Source organism: Microcaecilia unicolor, chromosome 6, assembly GCF_901765095.1.
Source record: "Microcaecilia unicolor chromosome 6, aMicUni1.1, whole genome shotgun sequence".
Classification (NCBI taxonomy): Eukaryota; Metazoa; Chordata; class Amphibia; order Gymnophiona; family Siphonopidae; genus Microcaecilia; species Microcaecilia unicolor.
Window position 1 is genome coordinate 61,790,132 of NC_044036.1, and position 22,956 is coordinate 61,813,087.

Below are 22,956 nucleotides of genomic sequence, written 5' to 3' on the forward strand. Positions count from 1 at the left end.
TCATATCTCCCCTCAGCCGTCTCTTCTCCAAGCTGAAAAGCCCTAGCCTTCTCAGCCTCTCTTCATAGGAAAGTCGTCCCATCCCCACTATCATTTTCGTCGCCCTTCGCTGTACCTTTTCCAATTCTACTATATCTTTTTTGAGATACGGAGACCAGTACTGAACACAATACTCCAGGTGCGGTCGCACCATGGAGCGATACAACGGCATTATAACATCCGCACACCTGGACTCCATACCCTTCCTAATAACACCCAACATTCTATTCGCTTTCCTAGCCGCAGCAGCACACTGAGCAGAAGGTTTCAGCGTATCATCGACGACAACACCCAGATCCCTTTCTTGATCCGTAACTCCTAACGCGGAACCTTGCAAGACGTAGCTATAATTCGGGTTCCTCTTACCCACATGCATCACTTTGCACTTGTCAACATTGAACTTCATCTGCCACTTGCACGCCCATTCTCCCAGTCTCGCAAGGTCCTCCTGTAATCGTTCACATTCCTCCTGCGACTTGACGACCCTGAATAATTTTGTGTCATCGGCGAATTTAATTACCTCACTAGTTATTCCCATCTCTAGGTCATTTATAAATACATTAAAAAGCAACGGACCCAGCACAGACCCCTGCGGGACCCCACTAACTACCCTCCTCCACTGAGAATACTGGCCACGCAATCCTACTCTCTGCTTCCTATCTTTCAACCAGTTCTTAATCCATAATAATACCCTACCTCCGATTCCATGACTCTGCAATTTCTTCAGGAGTCTTTCGTGCAGCACTTTGTCAAACGCCTTCTGAAAATCCAGATATACAATATCAACCGGCTCCCCATTGTCCACATGTTTGCTTACCCCCTCAAAAAAATGCATTAGATTGGTGAGGCAAGACTTCCCTTCACTAAATCCGTGCTGACTTTGTCTCATCAGTCCATGTTTTTGTATATGCTCTGCAATTTTATTCTTAATAATAGCCTCCACCATCTTGCCCGGCACCGACGTCAGACTCACCGGTCTATAATTTCCCGGATCTCCTCTGGAACCCTTCTTAAAAATCGGAGTAACATTGGCTACCCTCCAGTCTTCCGGTACTACACTCGATTTTAGGGACAGATTGCATATTTCTAACAGTAGCTCCGCAAGTTCATTTTTTAGTTCTATTAATACTCTGGGATGAATACCATCAGGTCCCGGTGATTTACTACTCTTCAGCTTGCTGAACTGACCCATTACATCCTCCAAGGTTACAGAGAATTTGTTTAGTTTCTCCGACTCCCCCGCTTCAAATATTCTTTCCGGCACCGGTGTCCCCCCCAAATCCTCCTCGGTGAAGACCGAAGCAAAGAATTCATTTAATTTCTCCGCTACGGCTTTGTCCTCCTTGATCGCCCCTTTAACACCATTTTCGTCCATTTTTCTTGTTTTAATTTATTAACTTTTATTTCCAAACTAATACCACAACCACACTATTTTATCCAGTGAGCTATTGGGCATACATAGCAAGCAGGATACACACTCATTAAATCATCAAGGAAAACACAATAATTTGACATTTAAATTAAACAATTATGTCCTAGTTTCCCTGAGTTAAAAAGGGAGGGGGGGCAGGAAGAATAATATACAGTCTTCCCCCATCTGCCTCAGTCAAAAGTAAGATTGTATAGCAGTTCTAATAGTCTTTAAAAAGAGCTTTGTACTAATCTAGCTATCTTTCAAATAGCAAGTTGGTATTTCATGGAGCTGAAGTGAAAACATATTTGACTCTATTGAATAAACAGGAATATGCTGTGCTTTAAATGCACAATGTATCTGGAGCCATTGGCCTTTTACTGGGTAGAAGAATACAGTAGAATATATATTGGCTATGCATGTATGATTATCCATTCTTATGGGGATGCATTCACCTGGAGATGTTTGCAAAAGTGCCAATACTTCAGTTGTAATTAGCAATACGATAGTACAATACATAAAATTTACTTAACCACTCCTCAAGCACTAGGCACATTAAAGCAGCTTACAATAAAACCATCCACCCATCAATGTATTTATTTTAAAAACACTAAAATAAAAATGAAAAAGCAAACATAAAAAGTACTAATGCTGTACTGAACCCTCGCTCACTGATTTAAAAAAATATATATCAATCCCCTGCCTATAAAAATCAAGCCCAGAGCACATAAATTGAGGTTGCCGGGTGGTAGACTTAAAAGTAATGTCAGGAAATACTTTTTCACAGAAAGGGTGGTGCATGCCTGGAATGCCCTTCCAGTGGAGGTGTTGGAGACAAAAACCATGCTGGAATTGAAAAATGCATGGGTTAGACACATCAACAGTTATAAGTTCATTTAGGATGTGCAGGAGTGATATTTAAGAGGCAGTTTCAGCAGTGGAAGCAAATCAGTCCCAGGAGTGGAAGGAATAAAATCATCAAGATGATCCAAAGTAAGTAAAACTAGTTCCTTGATTGATCTCACAAGTCCCACACAACAAGCTTACTGAACACTGGCCATGTTTCGGCTTAACAGTCTTCATCAGGAGTACTTTTTAAAACAAAGTTATAAACATAAATAAATATGTAAATGCATAACAGTCAACAAATAAAAAAGAAAAATTATATATATAAAATTTAAAACTTAATAATATAAGAGAGGATTACAACCGTAACGGTAAGTATATGTGTGCAAACTAGATGTGTGTTAAGTGGCAATTATGACGTGGAGGGGCATTTTCAATATGATATCTAAGTTTGACTATGGACGTTTGGCACAAAACGTGCAAAATCTGAACAAGAAAGAAGGTCATTTTCGAAAAAGAAAAATGACTTTTTTAAAAAAAATACTGTTTCAAACAAGGTTTTGTGCTTTGGACATTTTGTTTTTTGGTCCATTTTTTAAATTACATTTGTACCCCGCGCTTTCCCACTCATAGCAGGCTCAATGCGGCTTACAAATTATATACAGGTACTTATTTTTGCAAAAAAAAAGAATAAGTGCAAAATGTAGAAAATCAAGCCATTGGGATGTAGGAGGAGCCTGCATTTTTAGCAGACTGGTCCCCCAGACATACCAGGAGAGCAATGGGGCACCCTAGGGGACACTTCTGTGCACTTCATAAAAATGTCCCCAGGTACACATCTCACCTTTGCACCCTTATCTTGTCCCCTGAACCCTCCAAAGCCTACCCAAAACCTACTGCCCACCCACTGTACACCACTACAATAGCCGTTATGGGTGAAGGGGGCACCTATATGTAGGTACAGTAGGGTTCTGGTGACTTTGGGAGGAGTCACAGTTTCCACCACAAATGTGACACGTAGAAGGAGATAGAGACCCTAGTCCCCCATTCCGCAGTGCACTGCACCGACCACTACACTACTCCAGGGACCTTCTTGCTGCTCTGATAGACCTGGCTATAACATCTGAGGCTGTCATAGAGGCTGTTAAGTTATACTTTTATTCACATTTTTGAGGGGTGGGAGGGGGGGTCAATGACCGAGGGCATTGGGAGTTCATACCTGATTCTGTTCAGTGGTCATCTGGTCATTTAGGGCACCTTTTTGTGCCTTATTTGTTATAAAAACAGGTCTACTTCAAAGCGTTTTAGTTTTGTTTTGCTCCATTATGGCTGAAAAATATCTAAGTCTCACTTTGAATGGGCTGTATTGGCATTGCCATACAGCTTTGTAAACAGGGGGGTAAATGTGAGAACACTTGACTATGACTTTTACCTGCTGAGACTACCCAAATGGAAGCTTCATATAAATGTTGGTGATAACAATGATGATCCTCTGAAATGATTATAATATTATATTATTAAAGAGGCATGTTCAGGGGTGGACTGACAGTGGTCAGGGCTCCTGGGCAGTAAAGGTCATTGGGTCCACCCCCCACCACTGCCTGCTGCCCCATCACTGCACCACCACTCCCCTCTTGCACCGCTGCAGTTGCCACCACCCTTCCCACTCCTACCTTGAAGGACCTTAGTGGTCTAGTGGCTTCTTCAAGGGCAGGAAAGAACTCCACTCTTTCCCATCCGCTATTGCTACTGTGCCCAGTAGCAGTGCCACCATGTTTTCAAAATGGCTGCCGAAACTTACTGCAGTACTCTCGCAGGAAATAGCACACGTTAACTTTGAAATTACCACCGGGTGCCTACGCTACCAATGCAGTAGTGTCAATTTGGCACACACTACCCTTGCATTAGCCCTACCACAGCTTAGTAAAAGGGCCCCTTACTGCAAAATCTCTGACCCACTTGGGGTCTGTAATTCAGTGGTTCAAAGCATAACGTCAACCAAAGTTCAGAGTGTGACAGCATTCCTTTTTTTAAAAAAACTGGAACAACTGTGATTTTCTCTTTATAACTCACACCCACACCTATCCCAGATCTAACTTCTCCTGCCATGATGATGATGATCAAGTGACATCAAGTTGAGGGTGACTTCGGTACAGGGGCAAATGGGTTAGTTTTACGCATACCATGACAGGAATGAACCTTACTCCTAAGCCAGGGTATGTGGAGCAGAAACTCAGACTGTCAAATTTACTGATAATGCTCACTGTAAAACTTGCATCATCCCAGTGTGCTCTATCTTTTGTTTGTCTTTGAAAGCTACTCAATGAGATATTCATAGTCAGTGTGATTGAATCAATCCATCTTGCTGCTGGTCTTAGAATGCTTCTTTTACCTTCAACCTTGCCAAGCATAACATTCTTCTCTAAGGAACCTGGTTTGTCACATAATTTTCGGGCTCATTTTCAAAGCACTTAGCCTCCCAAAGTTCCATAGAAACCTATGGAACTTAGCCTCCCAAAGTGCTTTGAAAATATGCCTCATTCCAATATGTCCTAAATAAGATACTGTCAATCTGGTTATTTGAACCTCAAATGAGATTTTGATCTTGTCCAAGTCCGAACTGTTTTTCTTTTTAACTTCCATGTTATTTGCAAGATTCACAGCCAACATCATATCTCAATACTTTTTCTGCTCCTGCCATAGTTACGTTCTAGCCTTCTTAAACTTATTTTCTCAGGCCCTAACTATATAGCAAAGCCCTCCCCTAGCTTTCTCAATTTTTGTTTGTAATCTTGTCTTTATTCCAGGTTGGGGCGGAGGGTGAGAGGGGAGATCACAGATCAAAGGAAGAAAAAGATATAGGTGTTTGAGTGAATAGTACATAGTTACCTTCTAGCCAGTTGTTTTTACCACCCAATGAGAAAGATAACCAAGCCAGTGGGAGTTAGCAGGGGCTCACTCATGGAGGTGGTATCAAAAAGGTTTTCTGTTTGAACAAAGGGATTACCAGCAGCCATTGGATGCTTTGTCTCCGATTATGTGCCCTCCCTACCTTACCCTTTTCCCCTCTTTCATTCACACTTTATAGATCTTCATTTATACCCAATAGGAGCAGAATCCTATGTCACAGCATCAACATCTTTTTAACCTGGGTCCAAGTACACAGCATAGTTAGGGATGGTAAGGGCTACATTTGCCCTTGTTGCATAACTGTTATATGTTGTAATAAAGGTGTGAAGGCATAAGGTTGCTATCACCAGCTTATATGGCTAGTAACTGTAAACTTACTGACAGAACTCAAGAGAACATCGTTTGACTCAGACTTCAATGGGAGGAGCCATGTTTTTTTCTTTATAATATACTTATGATCATAAGAATGTTGGCAGGAGTGATGTTTTGATGGCTTCTCTGGCAAGTTGAGTGGAAAGGTCAAGGAAGGACTTATACGATTCTTCTCTTTGATCTCAGTTGTAAAGTGCCAGAATATGAATGCAACTGCTGTGTATCTCACGTAAAGTACCCAGGTTACAGACAGTTAGTAACTAGGCTGTGAAATAGTTAGGTGTTGCATTGTTTAATTAAAACTATTTAAATCTTTCAATTTTTAAGTTTTATGCTGCGGCCATAAATAAACCACTTCTAATATTGGAATGGACATGTCATCTGGCTATTCTTTGCATCTATAGTGTGGATGAGAGTGGTGGTGTACCGAGTGTGGAGGTTGAATAACTTAAAATGATTTTCCTGTAGCTGAGCTGAAACATTCATCTGCTTCATAGATTCCTTTCCATTCCTGTTTCTCCAGATCCTTTCCATGATCCCTTTTCCAAGCTATGGTATGTTTCAGCTTCTTTCCCTGTTGAAGAAGCAGGATACCATGTAGGCCCCGTCCTCCTTTATGTTTCATGAATAGATCCTATAGGGACAGACACTCATCCCCTATATTTTTCAAACTTATTTCTGCTCCTATGTGATGTCTCATGTGCCAACAATATGGAAAGTCCCTTTGTGATAGCTCAAATTGCTCCTGTTCTTCCTCAAAATTTCTTAGTCACCCCCCTCCCCCCATATGAAACCAACTGCCTTATTCTGGAAAGGTCCTTTTTTCCCTCATTCCCTATACCTGCTATACATCCCTTCTGGCATAAATCCAGAATTATTACAGATTGGCATTAATCTTATAGTTCGCTCTCCCCAAATCCTTTTCATCTCTTTTGCTTATATGCCTATTGTAAACTTAGTAAATGGATCTTCCATTGTTCTAACTCACTGTTGTACCTGAGACAACCATACCAATTCTTCTAGAAAATCGTTTGTCCAATTCATCCAAAAATCAAGTGGCAAACATAGCAATTTTCAAACCAGAAAAACTATCTTTTTGTTTTGAAAATCACCATTTTTAGGCGTTTTTGTGCTCAGCGCATCTATCTTTTGGTACCATTTTTGAAAAAAAAAAAAGTCCTAGGGGAAAACGCACAAAAATAGGCCATTGAGATGTCTGGGGGCCAGGATTCTTGGTAGACTGGCCACACAGATATCCTAGCAGAGCAGTGGGGCACCCTAGGGGGCACTGCAGTGGACACTTAAAAGGTCCCAGTTTCACATCTCACCATTACCCCCTCATATTGTATGGTGAGCCCTCCAGGAATACAAAAAAAATATTGTACCCAACTACAATAGCCCTTAATTTTTTTTTGTTACATTTGTACCCTGCGCTTGCTCACTCATAGCAGGTTCAATGCGGCTTACATATTATATACAGGTACTTATTTGTACCTGGGGCAATGGAGGGTTAAGAGACTTGCCCAGTCACAAGGAGCTGCCTGTGCCTGCAGTGGGAATTGAACCCAGTTCCCCAGGACCAAAGTCCACCACACTAACCACTAGGCCACTCCTCCACTTCTTAATCCTGCAGGTGTCACCTATAAGTAAGTACAGTAGATATTTTATGGGTTTGGGGGGGGGGGGGCTCACACTTTCCACCACAAGTGTACCAGTTAGAGTGGGATATGGGCTTGGGCCCCCTTCTCTACAGTCCACTACAGGGACCTCCTTGTTGCTTAAGAGGAATGCCCATTTTATCTGCTGCTGTCATAGAGTTAGGTATAAACTGTCACTTTCTCCTCTTAGGACGGTAGGAGGGTGTTGGTGACCACTAGGGGATTATGGGGGCTCATGCCTTCATCCCTCCAGTGGTCAGTCTGGACACCTGTTCTAGCATTTAGTCATTATTGAAACAGGGCTAGACAAAAATGTCCTTTTTTTTTTGGCCTGGACGTTTTGTCCATGTTCCATTATTGCAGAAAAAGTCCAACTCGTAAGCCCATCCTAGTCCCGCCCAAAACATGCCTCCAACACGCCCCCTTGTGATCTAGATGAAACTGTAGAGAAAGACATCCCAAATATGAGTTTTGAAAAATGCAATTTGGAGGTTTTCTGAGAAAAATGAACACCTTCCACTTTATGAAGTCATTTGAAAGTTTTTTTGTTTTGAAAATGAGTCCCTTTATCTAGCAAAAGAAAATAGATGGACACCTGTGGATAGAATTTTAACCTGCACATGATAACTTGAACTAAAATGGGTTCCTGTAAAACCTTCTTTTTTTATTATGAGTTCAGCATTTACAGCAAGCTTATTTTTGAATTCATTTTTGCCTGCTTTATCGGTGCTGTGTATTCATCTTGTGTTTGGGTTTTGTTTTCCTATTTTCTTCATTAGTATATCCACTTCCTATTTTTGAAAGGTTGGATTTCAAATAAGGTATAGATTTAAAATAGCTCCCCGTCTTCTGGTAGAAACTTGACCTCACTATCATGTGACATTTACTCAGCCAGTATTGGGTAACTGAAATCTCCCATTCTGCCAAATTTATTAGCTTCCCAAATTTCAGTTAGCATTTCATCATAGGTGGTGTTTGCTTAATTTGGGAGAGGAGAGAGGTAGCCAAGGGTTCAGTGGAGGGAGGGAAACTAAGTCAGTATGACCTGCATTAAAATTGGCTCCTGTATAATAGGTAGTTTAACAGTTCTGTTTTAATTATTTATTTATTGATTCATGCATCAATGGTTGCTAGTACATGCGTGAATCAAAGACAATATTTCATAGTTGTTTGGAAAACACAAATACACACACACACACATATAAAAAAGCCAAAAGCTATGTACCACTGATAATTTTTCCTGTTTTAATAACACAGGTCTCCAACGTGCTACCCATACTTTCTTCTCCTGACTCCTCACCCTGTTTCCATCCTCCCCCATCCTACTGTAGTGGCCCATGTTAATTCTGTGCTATTTCGGCATTGCTGATATAAGAGTCCCTAGTAATATAGTAGATGACGGCAGAGAACAATCTGTACGGTCCATCCAGTCTGCCGAACAAGATAAACTTATATGTGCTACTTTATGTGTATACCTGACCTTGATTTTTCTCTGCCATTTTCAGGGCACAGACTGTAGAAGTCTGCCCAGCACTAGCCCCGCCTCCGAACCAATGGCCCCGCTTCCCACCACTGGTGCTGCCACCCAATCTCCGCTAAGCTTCTGAGGAACCATTCCTTCTGAACAGGATTCCCTTATGTTTATCCCACTCATTTTTGAATTCCGTTACCGTTTTCATTTCCACCACCTCCCGTGGGATACCATTCCAAGTATCCACCACTCTCTCCGTGAAAAAATACTTCCTGACATTTTTCTTGAATCTGCCCCCTTCAATCTCATTTCATGTCCTCTAGTTCTACCGCCTTCCCATCTCCGGAAAAGATTTGTTTGCGGATTACTACTACTACTACTACAATTTAACATTTCTAAAGCGCTACCAGGGTTACGCAGCGCTGTACAATCTAACAAAGAAGGACAGTCCCTGCTCAAAGGAGCTTACAATCTAAAGGACAAAAAGTGCAGTAAATCAAGATTGAGGCAGTCTAGATTTCCTGGATAGAGTTACAATGGTTAGGTGCTGAAAGTGACATTGAAGAGGTGGGCTTTGAGCAAGGATTTGAAGATGGGTAGGGATGGGGCTTGGTGTATGGGCTCAGGGAGTTTATTCCAAGCATAGGGTGAGGCGAGGCAGAAAGGGCGGAGCCTGGAGTTGGCGGTGGTGGAGAAGGGTACTGAGAGGAGGGATTTGTTCTGTGAGCGGAGGTTACGGGTAGGAGCGTAAGGGGAAATGAGGGTAGAGAGGTAGTGAGGGGCTGCAGATTGAGTGCATTTGTAGGTTAGTAGGAGAAGCTTGAACTGTATGCGGTACCTGATCGGAAGCCAGTGAAGTGACTTGAGGAGAGGGGTGATATGAGCATATCGGTCTAGGCGGAAGATAAGACGGGCAGCAGAGTTCTGAACGGATTGAAGGGAGGATAGATGGTTAAGTGGGAGGCTAGTGAGGAGTAGGTTGCAGTAGTCAAGGCGAGAGGTGATGAGAGAGTGAATGAGAGTTCGGGTGGTGTGCTCTGTTGCAGATTAATACCTTTCAAATTTTTGAATGTCTGTATCATATCACCCCTGTTTCTCCTTTCCTCCAGGGTATACATGTTCAGGTCAGCAAGTCTCTCCTCATACGTCTTGTAACGCAAATCCCATACCATTTTTGTAGCTTTTCTTTGCACTGCTTCAATTCTTTTTACATCCTTAGCAAGATACGGCCTCCAAAACTGAACACAATACTCCAGGTGGGGCTTCATCAATGACTTGTACAGGGGCATCAACACCTCCTTTCTTCTGCTGGTCACACCTCTCTCTATACAGCCTAGCAGTCTTCTGGCTATGGCCACTGCCTTGTCACACTGTTTCGTCACCTTCAGATCCTCAGATACTATCACCCCAAGATCCCTCTCCCTGTCTGTATATATCAGACTCTCACCGCCTAACACATATGTCTCCAGTGAATTTCTACTCTCTAAGTGCATCACTTTGCATTTCTTCGCATTGAATTTTAATTGCCAAACCTTAGACCATTCTTCTAGCTTCTGCAGATCCTTTTTCATGTTTTCCACTCCCTCTGGGGAGATGTGCAGCATCTCTAATGTTCTTTTCCTGTCACCACAAGGCGCCCTAGAACCCCCAATCAATTTGCAGCCTTTTTTCTTTTTTAAAGAAATCCAACTAGTGTATTGTTAATTATTTGAATTTATGTTTCATGTGTTATGTATGTTTTGCTTTAATTTTCCACATATTCTAGAATTGTGACTACAGATATTGACCTAGCACGTTCCTTATTTAAGAGTTTAGTAGATGTGTAATGTGTTATATGGTTTCTTCATATTTCTTGAGATGTTCTGCATTTGTTAGTACCAGTAATGTACAGGCTATTAATAATAACAATAAATAAATAAATAAATAAATAAATAAATAAATAAATAAATATTAGTATTCTTATGAAGACCAGAATCAGACATTTTTATACAAAACAACTTTTATTATTTATAATGTTTTAACAATATAAGAAAATATATTTATCATTTTATACAAATATATATCGAACTATATAAAAGTATGTAAACTATATACAAGGTGAGAGGAGCAGAGAGGGGGGAGTTTGGGATAAAAAAGGACCGAGGAGAAGAAGGAGAGAGGAGTACAGGAGGACCCATGATCAGGGAGGTGGAAGGTCTGGACCACAGCATGGGCAATAGGCTCCAGCATCTCCAAGATGTGGTTGACCATATTGCCCCCTCCCCTTCAATCTCTCCCAGAATGCTGGGTGATATGTTGCCAATTTCTCTCTCTGAGCTGTACCTGTGGCTGAAGCCTCTGTTGCTGTGTGCAGCTCAGGGATAGATGTGGCAGCGGTCAACACAGAATCTTGGGGTAGAACTTCTAAGACGAGAACCACCTGCTCCTCTCCCTCAACCTCTGCCTGGGTGGGTGATGAGGGAGAGTGAGTAGTAGACAATGAAGAGGGGAGTTGAGCAGATGGGACCAAGAAAATAGAAGAGGGAGGGGCAGGTGGTACGAAGAAAATAACAGAGGGATGGTGTAGGTGGGGAAAAGGAAGTAAGAGGGAGAGGTAGGTGGGGAAAATAACAAAAGGAGGAGGTATTTGAGTAAAAGGAAATAACAGAGGGTTGAGCGAGGGGTGGTGGTGGGGGAGGTATCACAGATGTCAGCTTCTCTTCTTCATTCTTCAAAAGTGCACATTAACAATCGAGCTCTGAGCAAGGGTCATGTGAAATGCTACCAGTAAGTAACACAAGGTACATATCACAACATCAAAACAAAATAAAAGGCGCAAGCCTATCTCCCCTAATAGATTACACAGTGTAGGTGAAAACCTGTGCCACACAATGAAATACTCACGAAGGAGCAAATCCACCTGTGGGTGCAATGCCTGGGGAGGAGTAAGAGAGGCCTAGCCAGGGCCAGAGGTGGAGGTGGCACCTGTGCCTGGTCCTGGGAGGCAGGAGGAGGAGCACCCTCCTCATCTTTGGATGAAGTCTTCTAAGGCTCTGAAAAGAACGGGTATATCCTATATAATAATTCTCACCTCCAACGTTCTGACTTGCTGCCTGGGACTGTGGCTCATTCCGAGTTGGTCTGGTAGGCTCCGTAGATCAGGCTGACATCACCGTAGCCATTATGATGTCAACTTCAGAACCCGGGGGAAAAAAACCAAACATGCCTCACAGCTGATCCATGTCCAGAGGAGGGTCGCTGGACATGGGTGGCTGGAGTGGGGGGCAGGGGAGAGAGGAGGGTCGCTGGACATGGGTGGCTGGAGGGAGGGCAGGGGGTCGCTGGACATGGGTGGCTGGAGGGGGGCAGGGGAGAGAGGAGGGTCACTGGACATGGGTGGCAGGAGGGGGGGCAGGGGAGAGAGGAGGTTCGCTGGACATGGGTGGCTGCAGTGGGCGCAGGGGGAGAGGAGGGTCACTGGACATGGGTGGCTGCAGGGGGAGAGGAGGGTCGCTGGACATGGGTGGCTGCAGTGGGCGCAGGCGGAGAGGAGGGTCGCTGGACATGGGTGGCTGCAGGGGGAGAGGAGGGTCATTGGACATGGGTGGCTGCAGGGGAGCTGAGGAAAACCTTGCTAGTGCCCGTTTCATTTGTGTCAGAAACTGGCCTTTTTTACTAGTAACAAATAAATAGCAAGCTTAGGTGTTCTGAAATGCTATCAGATAAGTTACATATTACAACAAAACAAGAAAGCACAAATCTTCCCCCCTTTCACAATAGTGTACTCATTACCAGTTGAATTACTCCTCTCTAATGAAAACCTGTACCACACAAATACAATACTCTCCAGGGCTGTTTGTGAGGCCCACACACATGAGCCCCAGCCACTGCACCATGTGTTTCTTCAGCTAGCTGACCATTTTCTTCAGGCTCTTGATCTGGAAAACATCTGGATTTGGAATGGGTGCAATATGAAAACCAAAAAGGGGCTGCCCTTCCCTTCACCAGAAGCTTTTTTTTTTAAAAAATATGCAGATCCTGTATACCAGCAACTGAGCTTCTGTGCTATGAACCTTGCCTTGCTCTCTCTCACCTCCCTTGTGAAGGATGCTTTCTCCTTGAATAAATGCTGAAGGTTTTTCTAGGCCCTTTCCATCCTCTCAATGTTTTTTTCCCCCCTTCTCGAGGGAACAGAATCTTTTCATTGTACATGAAGAGATCTGCACGGATCTCATTGTCTTCATAGGTCATATTCAACTTCCTCCCAGAAGATTCTCTCTGTCAGCGGCCATCATGTTGTGTACTTAGGTACTTCAAGTGTGGGTACATGGGTGTATGCACATGTGCATTAAATCTCACACAAATATCATGTGTGCTTTCCAAAAATTTCAACCTTTACCTGCCTGTGAGAAAAGACACTGTAATATCCCTATGGAAAAGGACTCGTTCAGTGAATTTAAAAAAAAATTGCAACACAGGAAAGGAGCATCTTTCCAAACTTTAAGCATCCACAAGTACTGTGTACACAAGCTCTAATTTTTGTTCTTCTCTGATCTCATAAACAAAAAAAAAAAAACAGCAAAGAGATTTACATTTAAAAATAGGATGTGGTGGGCAATCACATACCATGTAATGCAAAACAATTAATTATATTACTTTGAACAACTCTGTTCTTTGTTCTTCTTAGGTCATGTCAATAACATATCATCAAAGAGCTTTAAATCTAAAATAGGATACGTTTGAAGTCATAATGAAATGAATTTGAAAAACTATAAAATGTCGAACAGGGAACATATAAACCTAGTTCCACATTTGTTCTGAAAGTTTTATACTATTGGAATAGAATTCTTAATAATATGTTTTGAACGGATCTCAGTTTCTTTCTCAAGAACATCTGTTGGACATAAACAATTTGAATATCTATCTTACTAACAATAGAACTATAAAATGGCAATGCAAACTATACCAAAAGTTGGAATGTCAGACTGAACTTTTGTCATACTTTGAACACACATACATTAGGAGCAGATGTCAACCAAGATGGCGGGTTGTGTATGGTCCCACTATTTTTTCTGTTTCAACATGGAACCATTATTAATTCATAGCAGATGGGATTGTGCACTCCATAAACACCATAGAGGGCTGGCATGTTGAGCTACAGGCAGTTTTTCATTGCCATCATCCGACACTGTGGATGTTTGTGAAGGCGGTGAAGGACATATACCTGCAGAAAACCAACTTCCTACAAGGTGTAGCCAGTGTTCAACCTACTGTAACAAAAAAGTACAGAGATCCAAAACAAAGAGTTATATACACTGGAAGCCTGAATGATGCAAATGACATTGTAGTTCATTTGTGCAGGATTACATTCCTCTCACATTGTTAAGCCTTTTTTACTTATTAAAAAAAATGATTATAATGTGGATAAAAGTTGCTGTTGAGCAGTCCTAATCTTGAATATGATTTTTCTAAATTGCACGAAATTTTCTTGAAAACATAAACAAGTTTGATTATAGTCTAATGAAAGTTGTTGAGCACTATAAGGGGTCCTTTAATTAAGGTGCTCTGACGGATTTAGTGTGCACTAACAAATTAGTGTGCGTTAAGTGCCATGCAGCCCATAGGTATTCAATGTAATCACTTTCACATTAGTACCATATTGAATTAAAGTGGTTATAGATTGGATAATATGGAACCACATGTCACACATGAATAATGGCACTGACCTGTACATCACTTGTTTCCTGTATGTGAGTATTAAGTCTACAAAAATTTTAAATTTAAAATTTTATGTTTTTTAATTTTTATGTTTTTCAATTTTGAGTCTTGTATTGTTTTTAATTATTGTTAATTACTGTTTATTTTGAGAGTTTAAATGTATATTTTTATTTTGTAGTTTTTACCCCTGTCGCAGCCTGAGGGCGAAACATGGCTAAGTTGGGTAACTGTTTTAATAAACCACTTCTCTTTTATGTTATTTTCTATTGTTTTATTGGATCTGTCTTTTTATACTAAGTATAGGGCATTACAGTAATCTAACCTCATCAAAACCATCTCTGGACCATTCATCCCAGAGTATTAATAGAACTAAAAAATGAACTTGCGGAGCTACTGTTAGAAATATGCAATCTGTCCCTAAAATCGAGTGTAGTACCGGAAGACTGGAGGGTAGCCAATGTTACTCCGATTTTTAAGAAGGGTTCCAGAGGAGATCCGGGAAATTATAGACCGGTGAGTCTGACGTCGGTGCCGGGCAAGATGGTGGAGGCTATTATTAAGAATAAAATTGCAGAGCATATACAAAAACATGGACTGATGAGACAAAGTCAGCACGGATTTAGTGAAGGGAAGTCTTGCCTCACCAATCTAATGCATTTTTTTGAGGGGGTAAGCAAACATGTGGACAATGGGGAGCCGGTTGATATTGTATATCTGGATTTTCAGAAGGCGTTTGACAAAGTGCCGCACGAAAGACTCCTGAAGAAATTGCAGAGTCATGGAATCGGAGGTAGGGTATTATTATGGATTAAGAACTGGTTGAAAGATAGGAAGCAGAGAGTAGGATTGCGTGGCCAGTATTCTCAGTGGAGGAGGGTAGTTAGTGGGGTCCCGCAGGGGTCTGTGCTGGGTCCGTTGCTTTTTAATGTATTTATAAATGACCTAGAGATGGGAATAACTAGTGAGGTAATTAAATTCGCCGATGACACAAAATTATTCAGGGTCGTCAAGTCGCAGGAGGAATGTGAACAATTACAGGAGGACCTTGCGAGACTGGGAGAATGGGCGTGCAAGTGGCAGATGAAGTTCAATGTTGACAAGTGCAAAGTGATGCATGTGGGTAAGAGGAACCCGAATTATAGCTACGTCTTGCAAGGTTCCGCGTTAGGAGTTACGGATCAAGAAAGGGATCTGGGTGTCGTCGTCGATGATACGCTGAAACCTTCTGCTCAGTGTGCTGCTGCGGCTAGGAAAGCAAATAGAATGTTGGGTGTTATTAGGAAGGGTATGGAGTCCAGGTGTGCGGATGTTATAATGCCATTGTATCGCTCCATGGTGCGACCGCACCTGGAGTATTGTGTTCAGTACTGGTCTCCGTATCTCAAAAAAGATATAGTAGAATTGGAAAAGGTACAGCGAAGGGCGACGAAAATGATAGTGGGGATGGGACGACTTTCCTATGAAGAGAGGCTGAGAAGGCTAGGGCTTTTCAGCTTGGAGAAGAGACGGCTGAGGGGAGATATGATAGAAGTGTATAAAATAATGAGTGGAATGGATCGGGTGGATGTGAAGCGACTGTTCACGCTATCCAAAAATACTAGGACTAGAGGGCATGAGTTGAAGCTACAGTGTGGTAAATTTAAAACGAATCGGAGAAAATTTTTCTTCACCCAACGTGTAATTAGACTCTGGAATTCGTTGCCGGAGAACGTGGTACGGGCGGTTAGCTTGACGGAGTTTAAAAAGGGGTTAGATAGATTCCTAAAGGACAAGTCCATAGACCGCTATTAAATGGACTTGGAAAAATTCCGCATTTTTAGGTATAACTTGTCTGGAATGTTTTTACGTTTGGGGAGCGTGCCAGGTGCCCTTGACCTGGATTGGCCACTGTCGGTGACAGGATGCTGGGCTAGATGGACCTTTGGTCTTTCCCAGTATGGCACTACTTATGTACTTATGTACTTATGATCTAAAATCTTCCATTGGTATCATAGGTTTAAGCTTGCTCAACAAGCTTAAACCTATTGAATGAAAGTTGCTAGTCGATCTTTCATGGATAGAGGAGAGTCAAGCACAGAGATCAGATCTTTTCCATAATCAGGAGCTGAATGTTTTGAAGGTCACAGGTGGGGGAACACCAAGCGGGATAACGATCATAAGTCCAGTTTTAGAGCAGTTCAGTGTAAGGTGATTAGCATCCATCCATTTTTGTATCACACTAAGACAGATTTGTAATTTGCAGACTGTGTCCATATAGGAGCAATCAAAGAAGTGTGTGTGTGGGGGGGGGGGGGGGGGGGGGGGAGGGGGATGAGATATAAATTGAATAGTAGCGCAAACAGGGTAAGAACCTTGGGGCATGCCAGTTACAAAAGGGAAAAGGTTCTGAATATGAATTTGAAAATGTACTTGTATGTTATGACCATAGAAATAAAAGGCAAACCACTTCAGAAACTGTACCAGAAACTCCAATATACTCTAGTTACTGTCCCCCCACCCCCACATACGCACACATTTACTCTTATTTGAGCTTTTGGTTCATTATATATAAATCCACCAAATAAATTTCTTTCCAAGCTGTGTTTTCTCCATTGTTTAAAGTGGTGTGGTAGCCATGTTAGTCTACCACAAACCCACTATACCCACATCTAGGTGCCCCCCTTCACCCATAAGGGCTATGGTAGTGGTGTACAGTTGTGGGTAGTGGGTTTTGGGAGGGTGTTGGGGGGGCTCAGCACAAAAGGTAAGGGAGCTATGTACCTGGGAGCAATTTATGAAGTCCACTGCCCGAAATGACCAGATGGCCACCGGAGAGAATCGGGAATGACCTCCCGTTACTCACCCAGTGGTCACTAACCTACTCCCACCCTCAAAAAACATCTTTAAAAATATGTCGTGCCAGCCTCAGATGTCATACTCAGGTCCATCACAGCGCATGCAGGTCCCTGGAGCAGTTTTAGTGGGTACTGCAGTGCAATTCAGACAGGTGGCCCCAGGCCCATACCCTCCCCACCTGTTACATTTGTGGAGGAAACAGCGAGTCCTCCAAAACCCACCACAAACCCACTGTACCTACATCTAGGTGCCCCCCTTCACCCGTAAGGGCTATGGTAGTGGTGTACAGTTGTGGGTAGTGGGTTTTGGGGGGCTCAGCACACAAGGTAAGGGAGCTATGTACCTGGGAGCAATTTATGAAGTCAATTGCAGTGCCCCCTAGGGTGCCCGGTTGGTGTCCTGGCATGTGAGGGGGACCAGTGCACTACAAATTCTGGATCCTTCCACACCCAAATGGCTTGCATTAGAACGTTTTTGACATGGACGTCTTTGGTTTCGAAAATCGCAGAAAGTCAGAAACTTCCATGTCTAGGGACATCCAAATTTAAGGATTTGGACGTCTCTGATGGTATTTTCAAAATGAAAGATGGACGTCCATCTTGTTTCGAAAATACGGGTTTCCCTGCCCCTGGATTTCGCTGTTTTGCAAGGACGTCCAAATCGCAACTTGGACGTCCCTTTCGAAAATGCCCCTCCATATGGCCTATCCAGTCTGCCCATCCATAACATCTACTCCCCTATCACTCCCTTAGAGATTCTATGTACTTGTCCCAAGCTTTCTTGAATTCAGATGCTGTTTTCATCTCCTGCACTTCCACCGGGAGGCCGTTCCACTAATTTACCACCCTTTCCATGAAGAAGTATTTCCTCAGGTTACTCCTGAGCCCATATCCTTTCACCTTCATCCTATGCCCCCTCGTTCCAGAGCTTCCTTTCAATTGAAAAAGACTCGCCTTCTATGCATTTATACTATATAGGTATTTAAATGTCTCTATCATATGATGATGATGATGATGGGTACTTACAGCCTGCCACTCTCCCTAAATTTAGTTTCAGAGCTGATTAACAAAGTGGAAATGTAAATTCAAGATCACATATACCGAATGCAAAAACTGTTTATATAAAGTATTCTGAAAATAAAGAGGTTTTCAGACATTTCAAAAAAAAGAGCATAAAGATCCAATTATCCTAATATCTACTGGAAGTAGATTCCAACATCTCACCATTTGGACTACAATAGACCTTTCCTGAATACTTTTAAAAGTTTAATCATAAGGATATAAGAACATAAAAGTAGCCATACTAGATAAGACCAAATGGTCCATCTAGCCCAGTATCCTGTTTCCAACAGTGGTCAAGTCAGGTCACAAGTACATGGCACAAACCCAAATTGTGGCAACACTCCATGCTACCAATCCCAGGGCAAGTTGCTTCCCCTTGTCTGTCTCAATATCAGACTATGGACTTTTCCTCCAGGAACTTGTCCAAACCTTTTTAAAACCCAGATATGCTAACTGCTGTTACTACATCCTCCAGCAAACAGTTCCAGAGCTTAACTATTCGTTGACTGAAAAAATATTTCTTCCTATTTGTTTTAAAAGTGGCCTGCACTATAATTAGCGTATTGGTTTCTCATGTGTTGAAGCCACTTTTAGCATGGCTGCAAAATGGCCACATTTTCTATTTCCCCCATTAATGGCCATGTGCTAATTTCCCAATTAGGGAGTGGCCATTAGCGGGGGAGCCCTTATCGCTAACTATTTACTAGGTGGTAAAGGCCCTGTGCTAACCGCATACAAATCAGTTATTGCATGGCGATGCAGCTGCGCTAACTGATAAGCGCTGGGCATGCCTACTCTCCACCTCCAAACATGCCCTAGTGTTAAAAAAATATTTTCTATTTTTTAGTGCATGGGAAGCACATGCAGATACCAAAATTACTGAGGGATGTCTGAGCGTGCCTTGCGGTAGTGGATTTTAACCTGCGATAAGCATCTACCATGTCCAAACTTTTACACAAAAATGGCAGTTACTGGGTGGTGCTTTTACTTTCTCATTAGCATAGAGAGATCCATCCAAAAACACAACCATCACTAAATTAAAATCCCCCGCCATTATAATATATCAAAAAATAAAGGGACAAAACATTAGAAAACATCCTATAAAAACATGCAAAATTCAAAATATAAATATAGGCTATATTCACAAACTGACACCACATATTTATTCAAATTTTAACAATCATGAAAACCTAAATACATATAACATAATATTCTCCTCAAAGACTAAATAACAGACAAATTATCTATTTGTGATAAACCATTGAGCAGTCCATACTATTATTGGTTAAAAGGAAAAATATCTAGCAGTAATAGTCCAAGAGCTCCAATACACCAGAACATTTTCACTTTCAACAATGAAAATAGATGTAGACACTCTTCTTGTCAAATATCCAAAGAACATCAAAGGTTAATCAAACATTCAAATAGATGAAAGTCAAAATGCCTATACTCCTTGGTAGGTGTCCAAAAAGTCATCAAAAGTCCAACAGAATTTCAAATAGATATAAATCAACCAAACATTGCCCCCTATCTGGGAAATTCTATATATGGCGCTATGAGTTGCACACACTAATTTGGCCGTGCATCCAATTAGCGTGCATGACTTAATTGATTAAAGAGCCAATCGTGGCTGATAATTGGGCGATAAGCATTTATTGGCACTAATTGGCAATAATTAGAATTTACGTGCGCAGCTCGTTAAGCATATTCTATAAAGACGCACATGTAAATTCTAACTCGCGTATCCTAAAAGGGGGCACAGCCATGGAGGAGTATAGGTATATCATGGGCATGCCTAAAATTTATGTGCATGGTTATAGAATAATGGGGATATGGGCATATTTATTTATTTTTTGTTAACATTTATAGCCTGCCTATTAACAAGGCTGGTTACAAAAATCACATACATACACATATGTAATCATCACATAGTTAAAAAAATACTATTATATCATCATCATAAAAACATACAGCATATAAATCCCAGAATATACAAAACTTTCAACTGTTTCATAAAAACATATCAACATTTAAATCTCAAAATATGCCCTTGCAAATCACAGTGCTTTCAACTGTTTCTTAAAGACATCAAAGCCTGCAATAAATCAAGCCTCAATGGCAACTCAGTCCACCCAATGGGGCTGGCATAAGAGAAAGCCACTTTCTTAGTCACATGTACTTGAGGTGTAGGCATATACACTGGGTTTTCATTGGTATAAATGGACGTGCCTACGTAGAGTTGCAGTTCCCAGAGCTACGCATTATTCTATAAAGTGCGTGTAAGTGTACGCATGCTTTTTAGAGTAGTGCTAAGCGTGGTTTGTTTAGGTGCCATTTATAGAATTCCCTCCTATGGATTAGCTTCTATATATCACGCCTAAGAAAATCAGCGCCAAAATGAAATTCACCTAAGTGCATTCTACAAAGTAAACCTAAATTTCAGCACAGTATATAGAATACGCCAAGCGCTGCTCCGTGTGACTAAATTTAGTCTCGGGCAGTTACGCCAAGTAAAACTTGGTATAAATGCCAATGCCTACATTAGGTGTGGATTGGGCATATTCTATAATAACCTGCATAGATTTTAGAAGTGCCTATGACCACCCATGATCACACCCACTTTTCAACTACATGATTTAGAATTTACATGCACCATGTCACAGAATATGCTTAGACAGTTCTGTGTGTAAATTCTAATTAATGCCAATTAGTGCTGATAAGTGGTTGTTAACATCCAATTGTCAGCACTGATTAGCTTGTTAACCAATTAGCCTATGCGCATTGTTATGGAATGTGCTTTGATTTCCGCTTGGAAATTTTGGTGCGATATATAGAATCCCGGGGTATGAGCATACATTTTGATTCAACTCCCAGAATGACCATGGCCCCTCCAAGTTATACAAATACATTCTGGCTGGATATTGAGTTATCCAGCCAATGTAGGTGTTAGCTGAGCCCCCAAATTTTGTTTTTAAAAAGCACTTGCATGGTCAGTACTCAATGTTAATCACAAAAGTGCTTTTTAATATCGACCAGCAAGTTATTACCAAACAGACAGACCTAGCCTGCTAGTCAAATTTTATTACCACAGTCTGCTAGACATGGTAGCCCGTGTTTCTACCATTTAATGTTAAATATTCATTCTTACAGTCTCAACATGGTGAGTACGGCATTTTGAACACTTAAACATACTGAGTGGCATCTTTTATTTTTCTCTAGAAGAATATATACTTTGAGGAAGGCACATTTTCTTGAGCTTGGTTTTAGGACAGTGGATAGAAGGTAAACAAGAGGAGACAGGTGGTTAGTAGGTGGGTTGTAGGAAGATGGAGGGAACTTTTTGGGTAGGATGGATGGAGGGAGAATTATGAGAAATGGGGTATTGTATATAATATTATAAGTGATATATGTCTTGTAGACCTTCTCAATTTGTACTGATTCTCATTCTGCTGCATATTGTTCTGGCTTGGAAAGTTCAACATTGGTACTTACTTACAAATGTGTTATTCTATTTTTGTATCTTTTTGGTCACTGTGGATGTTGAATGTTTTTCTATTTACTACCAATAAAAATTTTCATTAAAAAAAAGAGTAGGTACTTTCATACTTCTTGCTATTTTGGATACCAAATGTTTTTCTTATTCTTCCTAAGTTTATGAAAGGAAATCTATACCATAATCTATAGCTCTTGGGAAACAGCACACAAAGTGCCATTCCTAGCCTTATCCATCAACATCATCAACTTGCCTGGCTCAGCTTCCCAAAAGAAAATAGCAACCCTGATGCTCACAGACTGTAGAGATACTGTAACATTGCCCTGATTCACTTATAGTTTGCAATATAATGGTATATTCTAGTGAGTTTAGAATAGAAAGCAATACTTTGCATTTTGAAATGAGGAGTGGGAGGAGGGATAGAGGGTTTCCAGAAGGTTTTAGCAGGACAACACACAGGGGACAACTTGGAAGTCATTTTGCAATGACCACATTTCTTTACACAGTTCTTTGGAATTAACTATCACTTAGATAAAACCTGATGACCCTAGGTCAGGTCAGAATAACCTGAACAAAGCATGACAACCTGCCAATATACCAGAAATAATTATCTGAACAAGAAAAGAAAAAAAATATTTCAACTTTGTTTTCCTATAATAATTTGTTTTAGGAGAAAAATAGGCTATTCTGGAAACCTTTGAAGGCAACATTCATTATATATTGGAATAAGTCTAAAGCTTCTCAAAATAATAGATTTGTGTTTAAAAAGGCCAGTCACAATGATTGACAACACTGCATGGCCAATCTGATAAAAAGTTGATAGGTCAGCAAAATGTGGCCAGTGCTAGCAGCCATACGTCATGTGCTCCTCTGCTATATAAGTCAGACATGGACCCAGGATCATTCACCATCAGAATGAGGGGAATCATCCTTGCACTTGTGTTCACCCTAGCGGGTAAGTCTCTACCTTTTACTTTGCCTATTTGACCACCTAGAATAAAAGAAATATATTATTATTGTATTTGCATTCAATCTGAAATAGTTTCTAATTTTGCTTGTTTGACATTTTCACTTGCAGTGAGCGAACGCCACAGTTATGGTAAGTCAATCGTTCTTTCTATTCTTATTTGTATAGCGCTACCAGGTCTATGCAGCACTTTACA

The 22,956-nt window shown here is 41.3% G+C and overlaps 1 protein-coding gene across 1 annotated transcript in view; it reads left to right on the top strand.

The window, feature by feature from the left end:
* Positions 1 to 22,702: 22,702 nt before the first annotated feature.
* The window catches only part of LOC115471875 (vitellogenin-A2-like), a 94,434-nt gene continuing 94,180 nt past the window's right edge, over positions 22,703 to 22,956 (top strand). Inside the window, exons 1-2 of the mRNA XM_030205771.1 lie at positions 22,703 to 22,748; positions 22,872 to 22,892. Coding sequence (XP_030061631.1) covers positions 22,709 to 22,748; positions 22,872 to 22,892 — 61 coding nt within the window. The 5' untranslated portion in view covers positions 22,703 to 22,708. The remainder of the gene's footprint in view (positions 22,749 to 22,871; positions 22,893 to 22,956) is intronic.